Genomic DNA, 10,442 nt, shown 5'->3' on the forward strand with positions numbered 1-10,442 from the left:
TGCTGTGACTTTGCACAGACGAACAAAGGGGTTTCCGCCCACAAGAGAGAGAATAATAAAGGCCCTGGAAGCCCCTGCATTTTGCCTTCAGCTGGTTCAAGAGATGGCCTATCCACCCTAAAGAGATGCCTGAAAGAAACTGGAACAAAGGACAGTAACTACAGGGGTGTGAGTGATTGCTGGACCCAGAGTAGGAAAGAGTCCAGTCTGTGGAAGAAGCTTATTGGAACATTTCTGGTGTGAGATTTTATCTGCAATCAGTTTCTTAATGTATTAGGCTTAGACTTGCATGTTTTGTTTCATTTTGCTTGGTAACTTACTTTGTTCTGTCTGTTATTACTTGGAACCACTTAAATCCTACTTTTTATACTTAATAAAATCACTTTTTGCTTATTAGTTAACCCAGAGTAAGTAATTAATACCTGGGGGAGCAAACAGCTGTGCATATCTCTCTATCAGTGTTATAGAGGGCGGACAATTTATGAGTTTACCCTGTATAAGCTTTATACAGAGTACAATGGATTTATTTGCGGTTTAGGCTCCCAGAAAGACTGAATACTGGGAGCTGGGAAAGTCTCTGTTAGCTAACTATGAAGCCCTTAAGCTAAGTGGATCTCCATTTCAGTGAACTGCAAGGGGGCATGGCCCAACCTCTGAGTCTGTGCTGAAGCTGACTGGAGTGTCTTAATCAGCAAGACGGGAGTGGAGGGAAGCCTTCTCTGGCAGGGAGATTTGTTCTCAGTACATCTAGTGACAGTCTTGGAGTTTCTGTGACCGAACACCTCACAATGGCGTAGTCAGCAGGCTCTGTGCGCAGCTGATTGCTTTGAGACACTGGTAGTGATTTTAAGTGAGTTTTGAGTGTGGTCGCTGGAGAACAGACAAAGTGGTTACTGGTTATTTTTTGTTTGCTTATTGCAGGTAAGGGAAATAAAGGCAGGAAAATCAGCAAAATAGGTCAGAGTAAAGCTCAGAAGAAGCTAAAACTGCACAGGTTACAAATTGCTAAGAAGGAAAGAGAGAGCCAGCAAGCCCTGGACTTAAAAAACAAAGAACTTGAGGCCCAGAAACAGGCTAAAATTAAAGCACAAAAGGCTGCCCTGGAAAAAAAATAAGGTTGCCCACCAGCAAACCCTGGACTTAAAAGACAAAGAAATTGAGACCCACAGACAAGCACAAATTGAAACCCAAAAGCATTACCTGGCTGTAATGAAGTGGAAGAGGTGCTCAGAGACATGTATCCTGAAGGTGGAAGTTGGAGTCCTGGTGACTGCTGAAGTGGGAACAGCCCCCAAGGACTCTATAGCTGGAAGCAAGCCCAACCTAAGTGAAAGGGGGGGCGGGATTTTGCTGGCCAGTGAAGGGTCTGTCATAGCTGTGAGCTGGATCAGGGTCCCCTTCCCTTTTGGGGGACACTGGAGTGTCTTCCCCAGAGGGGAGCCGAAAGAGGAATTTTAGGTATATTGCCTCTGCCATGGACTGCCAAGTCTCTGGCAGTAAATTCAGGAGGAGGGTGTGACGTTGCAATCTATATGATTTTATGAAAATATGCTAATAAGTGTGAATATAATGTAACTGGAATATGCTTCATGCAAAATGTCTCTTGTAAGGTATCATTACAAAACTTATAATCTGAGTGTGGTCATCCTATTTGTATAAATGTATCATTCTTGTATCTGAAAGTAGAAATATGAAATATAACTCTGAGGTCCTATTGTAATTATGCAAAGTGTGGGCCATTAATGGTGGTTTGGAATCTAGATGGCGCCCATCAACTAGGACAATTGGTTGTAAATGGCTCTGTTTACTTGCAAGCCTTCCTGTGAGTCAGGCCAGGAATTATGAAGGCTTGGGGTCTCATAGGACATGTGACCATGTCACCTGGTTCTGGAATCCATCTTAAACCTGGTGCTTTTCCATTTAGAAGGATCGGTGGGGACCCAGAGAGACAAAGGATTCCCACCTCATGCCAAAGCTATAAAAGGGGGTGGAACAGAACAAAGGGGGCTGCAGTCATGAGAAATCCCTTAGCTACCACCTGAGCTGGAACAAGGACTATACCGGGGAAAGAATTGGGCCCAAACTAGAAAGGAGTCTAGTCTGTGAAAGAAGCTTATTGGAACATCTCTGAGGGTGAGATTTACTTGCATTCAGTTTCTTAAATGTATTAGGCTTAGACTTGCGTGTTTTGTTTCATTTTGCTTTGTAACTTATTTTGTTCTGTCTGTTATCAGTTGGAACCACTTAAATCCAACTTTTTATACTTAATAAAATCACTTTTGCTTATTAATTGACCCAGAGTAAGTAAGTAAGTAATGCTTGGGGGGGCAAACAGCTGTGCATATCTCTCTATCAGTGTCATGGAGGGCAGCCAATTTGAGTTTACCCTGTATAAGCTTTATACAGAGTAAAATGGATTTAGTTGGGTGTCTGGGTGCTAGAGACAGGAGCACTTCTTAAGCTGTTTTCAGTTAAGTCTGCAGCTTTGGGGCCCATGGTTCAGACCCTGGGTCTGTGTCAGAGCAGACTGGCGTGTCTGACTCAACAAGACAGGGTTCTGAAGTCCCAAGCTGGCAGGGAAAACAGGCTCAGAGGTAGTCTCAGCACATCAGGTGACCGTCCCAAGCGGGTATCTGTGACCCAACCCCTCACAAGGGATTTCACTGCCCATGGTAATAAGATATGCTTGGCAAGTTTCAGCACACCTACACTAATGCATATATAAAATCTTGTGAAAAGGACTTTATGAATCTTTGAATTTGTGAGGATGATATAGTTTCGTTTGTGTCCCCTGCTAACAACATCTTGAGGAAGTCTGTGAGATTTTGGCGTTAGGGTGTAATCATCATCAGGCCTCTCTGGTGGTGGAGGCTATAGTTGTTCAGTGTTGGATTTCTTCAAATCCAGTCATCTGATCATGGTACATGGCTTCAAGACCTGATCAGGCTCTTCTGAGAAAAGTGGCCTCTGAGCTGAATTCATTCTTAGTCAGGGAGAATCTAATATTTCCTTAGACAGGTTGTTTGGTATCACCACAAGTATGTGATTATCTGATATAATCTCCAGGCTGTTCCTGAAGTCTGCTTCTAATTTTCTCTGAATGGGTCTCTTTGTTTGTGGCTTGATATTTTTTAATATCAAGATAGCTCATATTGGTCACAAATTTCTGTGTGAGATTCACCATTGATACAAAACAAGGCTTTGAAAATAAATCAGCATGGATATAACTGGATAACCTATCATGTACTGCTTTTTCTTTCATAGAGTATATGCTATCATCATCATCTTAACGACACCTGTGCTTTTCTGTTGGTCTTGTGTAGGCTCTATAACAAGATCGCAACAGTGTGCCTCTGCTGCTACCAGCTCTCTTGATGTAACAGTCAATATCTTTCTGTCCTTCTATTTTGCTCTTTTCCACACATTCCTGTCTGACCTGAGATCTACTGCTAGACACAGTGGCTCTTCGAACTTGGTCCCTTTCACATACGTGGATACTTTGTTACAGAATACATAGACTTTTTCTATACACTCTGGTGGATGATGAGCCCATTCCCCTTATTGATTTGTACAATTCATGGCCAATTTCTTCACTATAGTTGCAAGGTTCTACTTGTTTTTTCAAGCTGTTGCAAAGTTTTCGTGTGTGAGTGTGATCTTTCTACAATTGAGATGGTATAATGGTCTCCACGCAGGGTCTGGTTGGGAAGCGTGGCCTAGTGGTCATGGCTACAACCCTGGACTGCCAAGGATGTTGTGGGGAGGGGAGCCTGGGCCCTCACACTCCCCCAGGCTCTGACCCAAGGCCCTTTGAGCTACCAGTAACCTGGCAACCAAGACTGCTTAAGGCTGTTCTCCCTTGGCCTCTTCCTCTCATCTCTCCCCCTGGGGTCACCTCAGTCCAATGTCTTTGCCTGGTGGGAAAATCCAAAGGAAGCAAGAGGGAGTCACCGCTGTCCAGGGCCACAGGATACTTCCCTCTTTGGTTGTCTCTTCCCTCATGGTGGGCTCCTTTGGGCAGCTGTGTCAGAGCCTTTAGGTTTCGCTCTGCTCACCTTCAGCACTGCTCCCCAACTGAGATAATTCACTGACTTTTAATTCCTCTAGCACGTGGAGCATTTGCTGCAGGTGTGAGAGGCGGGGCTGGCTGAGCCCAAAATGAGCCCTTAAGCCCTTGTTGCTCAGTGTGGCATTTGTACACCCTGTCACAGATGGTGAAATATGTTAGGTACTTCATTGGTGTCTTTATATTGCATAATGGTAGCACATTTTTGGATCTCTGTGGCTCTTAAAACAGTAGTTCTCAAACGTTTGTACTGGTGACCCCTTTCACATAGCAAGCCTCTGAGTGTGACCCCCCCCTCCCTTATAAAAAGTGTTTTTAATTTATATATTTAACACCATTATAAATGCTGGAGGCACAGCGGGGTTTGGGGTGGAGGCTGACAGCTCGCAACTCCCAAGGTGGTAACCTCATGACTCCCTGAGGGGCCCCGACCCCCAGTTTGAGAACCCCTGTCTTCAAAGATTGGTCCATGATTCCAGGTCTCTTGGTTTGGTCAGTTCTGTGAAAAGAGCATCTACATCACATATCACTCATGTTTTTAGACCTTTGCTCTGTTCATGGAGCCTTTCTGGGAACTTCTAAATCAGATTCCATTGTTCATTCAGGAACCACAGCTGCATAGCATCAAATCTAAAGCAAACAGAGGAAAAATACATAAAATCAATTTGTAGGTAGTTGTATAAAGTACTGTGATCTAAGAAGTTGAAAAATAATGACTTTAATGCCTGTAGAATCATATGTTCTCACATGAAGCATGGTGTACCTGCCCCCCCTTAGGTGGTTGCCATGGCAATGGGGCATAGTTTTCATTATTTTAATGAAAAAATTACCCAAGATTGAGTGAAGATGTATTCATTTTTAGTCAAAATATGACCCATATCTCTTTTTCACCCAGTGTCTACTCTTACATGCATTGTTTCCTTGGAAACCATACAATTCCATCTTAAAACTGCCACGCATAAAGGTCAACCACCTATTTTTGTAATGTGTATGCATGGACTTTTTTTTGTTGCCTTTTACAGTGTGGTAATATTGGTATAACTTTAATGCCAATAAAGTGTACTTGAAAGGAATTGTGTGGGGTGAGTGCAAATGCATGGTATGTCAAAGCACCTGCAACAATGTATGCCTGAGCAAACACTTTTTTTCTTTCTTCTGAGCTCCTTTGTTTTGATGGAATTGAACATCACCTTAAGGTTCCCCTTTTCATATCAGGGTAAGTTCAGAGAGAGATCATATTAAAATGCAGAATGAAATTATGGCAGTTCAGGTAGAAAGATGACTGTAATAACAGCAGCTCTTCAGAAACCCCTCCCCTAAAAGTGAGGTTCCTGTGGGTGTAACTGGCAAGATCAATGGGTTGGATCTGCTTCCTACATTTTTAGAGCAATGATCTAAGAGCTCTTGGAATTAGCTCAACCCAAAGAGATCTCCAGTATAAAACCAAGATAACTCTGCAATGGTTGGTTTCAGAGTAGCAGCCGTGTTAGTCTGTATTCACAAAAAGAAAAGGAGTATAAGGTGCCACAAGTACTCCTCAGCAATGGCTATCCATCCAAGCTCACAAACCTCCCAGTTATCCAATCCCTAGAACAATGTTGCCATCTAGTGTCTCCAAAGAGCCCCTGATTTCTGCAAGTCCCAAGAGAGGCAAAGACTCTTCTATCTGTGTCCAGGAACACATTAAAATAGTTTTACACATGGCTAGTATGAACCAAAATGTAAAACAAAAAACAGATTTAACATAATAGATTTGAAGTTCTTGATAAAAGTTTGAGTTGAAAGAGGGAAAAGTAGGTTGCGTTGCTCAAAAATAACCAACTTTAACCAAGTTAGGAAGGGAACTCTCCTCTTCTCAGCTGGAGAGAAGGTAATCACTACAACAATGGGGAAGTAAAGCTGGGATTAACGTGTATATATTTGTTTGTATATGGAGGGTTTCAAGAGTTATATGAAAGACCACCCCACCACAGAAGAGGAAAAACTAGGTTGAGAGGTGCTAGAAAGGAAAAAAGTGGTTGGCCCAGGGAGCCAGTGCTTCGTGCTAGTTAGTAGTACTAGGTTTTAACCTCAACACACTTTGCTTTTCTACCACTCTATGAAGCATCCTCAATTTGTCTCAAACTCATTCAGCTAATTTACATTGCTGTTTGGTAATTTTACGTGTCACCAAGCTTTTGAATCTGACAAGGAAGATGCACATAGTACAGCTACCTTTCATCACATTCGCTGGACCCAGAAATGAGGCACACTTAACTGTGGAAATCAATCACATTACTCATTTCAGTTCCCAGCATATATCTGTCTTGGCTTTTAACAGCCTATAGCAGTCCTGATAAAATCCAAATGATTATGCTAGGCAGGGGAAAGCATCTTGAGGAGTTAGTGGAGGTTACATCCACCCCCACTATTTGACTCTAATGACGCTTGAACCCTCCCAAACACTGGAACCTTTAGCGTTGAAGGTTGGGGGGAAGATGGCTAAACTCCAGCTGTTTTCATAGAATCAGAAGCAACCAGGTGTGTTCCTTCCCATGTGTGTTTGGCCTAGAGATTGCAACATTTCCTCATAGATTCAGACCTGGCTGGAGTGATTTGTCATCTCTCAATCAGACTACCACAATAAGCTTGGCATGAGGCTTTACCTTAAATCCATTTGGAAGATGAAACTAGAGCAGAATGCAGCAGCTGACTTGTTAAATAAAATAGCTCTGTGAGTACATTACATCTGTTTTCTGGGATATGCACTGGCTGCCTCTTGGCTTTCAAGTAGTTTGACTTCTCAAACCCTAAATGGCCTGGGACCTTTCTACTTGAGATGCCACCTCTCTTCGTGTGATACTTCTATACTTGAGATCAACAGAGGAGCTGTTGGTAGGGCATTCTCCATGAAGACCCCATGACTTTGGAGTTCATACCCTCTTCCCTTCATTGAAGTAGGCAGTTGGGGATAGAACTTTTTTCAAAGTTGGGTGGATCATGAAAGGTTGAAGACCTTGATTTACTGACTAAGGGGAAAGCATGTTGCTGGGTTTTTCCCCCCCTTTAGTATCCCAGCACGTATGCTAAGCAAAGAATAGTAGCCACATTTACGTTCATAATCCACATACTTACAAGTGTCCCTCAGGCCTCTTTTGTGAAACATTTAAGATATACAACATATTGAAGGCATTAAAGAAAACCCAATTTTATTCTCTGGAGAAATTTAAAAAACCCAGCCACAGTAGAAATTGATGATTTGGTAGGTGGTGCTCTTCTTTTTGAATTACTATTGCAGGGGCTACAGTGGTGGTACGTGCTAGTGAAATCTTTCCAAATAAGCAGAGATTTGAGGTCTTGACCTCTTGTGCTCCTTAGGAATCCTCTGGTATTTTTCTTCCAAGCTGTCTTTGCTCTTAAAAGGGCCAATTACTACATGGAGAACAGCTAGAAAATAACTGTTTGAAGGAAAGTTTCTAGAAGATAAGACAAATCAGCACTCATATCAGGGGAGAGTTTTGCCCTGTTTCCCTGGATATTGTCTGTCATATCAGAAACTAGCATCTGATAAGCAGATTGTGTCTCCTTCAGGTGAGAATCTAAGCCTAAGAATAATAGAAAACCTAAGCAAGGAAACCTAAATGAAGTTTCAATAAACTGTTTTATTTAACAATAAATAGGAATTGTAACAAGCAAATGTCATTTTTAAGTCCTTGTGAGAGGCAAACATTCCAGTGAACTCTTCCCTTCCTATGAATCCCATCCTTTCCCGCCTGGCTGTTGAGGCAGTTTAAGGCCCACGAGGCCAGCAGCTTCCTCAGTGGAGCGCTCTCCTTTGGCGTGGTACTCTTGGTGAAGCGCTAGGTGTTGACGGACACTGCGCAGAAGACAGAGATAAGTAGCAGCCTGGAAATGCAGCTCATGCTGGGCCCTGCAGAGCTTCTCACTGGTGACCTGCAGGCAGGAGGAAGCCAGACAACAGGCTTAGCACATGCCCGACCGGCAGACCATCGAAAGGGCCCCTGCTGTTCAAGCCCCGCAGTGGCCTTTCTGCCGCCAGCGTCCCCCACCAAGGGGAGGGCGTGTATAAAAACGGCCCCCGGGGGCTGGCTGAGCGCCACGTGCTCGCTCCGGTGAGCGATGCGTAGCCAGCGGCCGGCTCCTGCAGCGGCGAGACTGTTGTGTCCACTCAGCTCCACTCCGGAGGCCAAGTTCTGCCCCGCCCGAGCAGCCGGCTCGAGTAACCGGCAAACCAGGGCCCGGGCTGAGGCCCCCGGGCGAAGAGCGCGGTCCCCCCCCCCGCCCCCGCGCGAGGCGAAGAACGTGGCAGCGGAGCCCCGGCCAGGTTCCAGCTGCAGGGGGCAGCAGAGAGCAGCGCCCCGCCCTGGCTCGTGGTGTGTGCGGGCGGGGGACGGCCTCGGAGCCCTGCCTGGAGTTTCGCGAAGCTCCCCAGGCCACGCGGGAGGGTCGGAGCCACGGGGGTGTTGCCGGCAGCTTCCTACAGCGGGGAGAGGGGGAGGGGAGGCTCGGCCCGCGGCGTCCCGCCCCGTACCCGGTGGGCGCGGAAGGCCTCCCTGAGGTGCCGATAGGCCGCCGTGTCCCGGTAGGGGCGGCCCGCCTGGGCGCTCACGTAGCGCAGCTCTCGAACGAGGCTCCGCAGGGTACGGACCGGCGAGCCCAGACCCGCCATCTTCTTGATCTTCCCCCTCCGCGCCCGTCTCTCTGTGCCCTCAGCCAATGGGGTGCAGCCGCCTCACCAATCAGCCAATGGGAAGCAGCCATCTGGCACCGACTCCTCCCCAATTAGGGGAGAGCAATAGAGCGCTAAAAAACTCAAACAAAACCGGGGGGGGGGGCGGCGCAATCGGGCGCTGAATTACCCATCGCGCTCAGGGAGGGCGGCTGGAGAGAGCAGGCGCCGCACGAGCCCGCAAATCGCCCTCAGGAGAGACACCGCCAGGCTGCGCTGTAGAGGGCCGAGTTGCATGATGGCAGCCACCAAAAGCGCTGGCAGGGAGGACTATCGAGCCCCGAGGCGGACTTGCAATTGAGGGAGGGAGCTCGGCGAGTCGCGCTAGCTGCGTTGCGGGGCGGCGGTTCTGGCGCGGTCTTTGCTTCCAGCCCCAACGACTCTCGTTCCCCCGCGGATTTAGTGCCCCCCCTCCCCCGCGTCCCGTTTATTGCCCGAGTTCGGAAGGGGGGGCAGGGGGCCGCTGTCCCACAGCGCTGTCGGGTCCCTGCGCCGCCCATGCGCCCGGCCCGTCCCCGGGGCCGCCGCGCACCGGGGCCTTGCGGGCGGGGGGCTGCGGCGCGGTGTCATTCAGCAGCGCCCCGCGCCGGGGTGCCCCACGCCCAGAGATCCCGGGGCCTTTGTCAGTCGCTGAGTCCCAGGCACCGCCCCACTTCCCTGTGTTCCCTGCAGGGGCCTGGCGCATTTACCGCCCCACCGCGGGGCAGGCGCAGCTCGGGTTAGTTTGTCTGGCTTGCCAAGCTCGCAGGCCTCAGCCGCTGCGCCGGAGGGAAATTAGCCCGTAACACGTTGTGACTCAAACGGGGTGTGGACACACAAGCCCACCCTGCCACGTGACCCTGCCCGTACAGAGCGAAGTGGCTCCAGCAGGCTGGCGAGTGACGAGCTCAGCCAGGGACACTGAGTCGGGCTACTCATGCGGGGCAGGAGACCAGGAATTAAATAATCCAGGCTAAACAAGTGACTTGCACTTTTCCTTCTGTGTTTTACATGAGCTTTAGGCATCTGAGCTATTTTTAAGCCTCCTTTGCTGTATTTTGAGTGCCTGGAGTCTTAGGACTGATGAGTAGCACTTTAATTACAAATGAATGTTTGCAGTCGTAGTGTCTAGTGAGCAGATCTACAGCAACAAACTGGTGTGCACAGCTCAGTGCCACAAGCTAGTGTTACTAACTTTTATTTTATTTTGAATTTTGCTATCTGTTTTTGTATGAGCCCAACCACTGGAGTCAAATGAGTCCATGAGCCTCTCAGCTTTAATTTAAGAGTTTCTATTTCTTACGTAGCAAAAAACCTCAAAAACATGAATCCTAAAAGCTAAAAAAGAAAACCCACCACCAACTCTCCCCCAAACAACAATATCAACCCTCGCCCCCCCCCCCACCGCAAAAAAAAACAAAAAAAACCCACAAACAAAAATACACACCTCTCCCCTTCATCCTCTGGAGGACAGGACCTTCATTATTTTCTGCTGTTTATTTAATTCTTGTGCTGGTCTGTTCAGGCTTCTGAATGTCATGTTGATGGACATGGTTTCTTTTTCAATTGGTCTGTAGAATGTTTGTCTTAAGTGGCCTGTTCATATGATCACTTGCCATAGAAGTCATGTTATTGTCATTCTTAATGTGTGTCCTAAATATGTCAATT

General features: G+C 47.0%; 1 protein-coding gene across 1 annotated transcript in view; it reads right to left on the reverse strand.

Annotated features, from left to right (window-relative positions):
* LOC311525752 (putative RNA-binding protein Luc7-like 2) overlaps window positions 1-8,788 on the reverse strand; it is a 69,413-nt gene extending 60,625 nt beyond the window's left edge. The window contains exons 1-2 of the mRNA XM_084638092.1: window positions 8,598-8,788; window positions 7,879-7,999 (exon numbers count right to left, since the gene is read on the reverse strand). Of these exons, the coding sequence (XP_084494218.1) occupies window positions 7,879-7,999; window positions 8,598-8,735 (259 nt within the window). The 5' untranslated portion in view covers window positions 8,736-8,788. The remainder of the gene's footprint in view (window positions 1-7,878; window positions 8,000-8,597) is intronic.
* Between the last annotated feature and the right edge of the window lie 1,654 nt (window positions 8,789-10,442).

The sequence above is a fragment of the Lepidochelys olivacea genome, assembly GCF_965140295.1.
Source record: "Lepidochelys olivacea isolate rLepOli2 genome assembly, chromosome: 1".
Classification (NCBI taxonomy): Eukaryota; Metazoa; Chordata; order Testudines; family Cheloniidae; genus Lepidochelys; species Lepidochelys olivacea.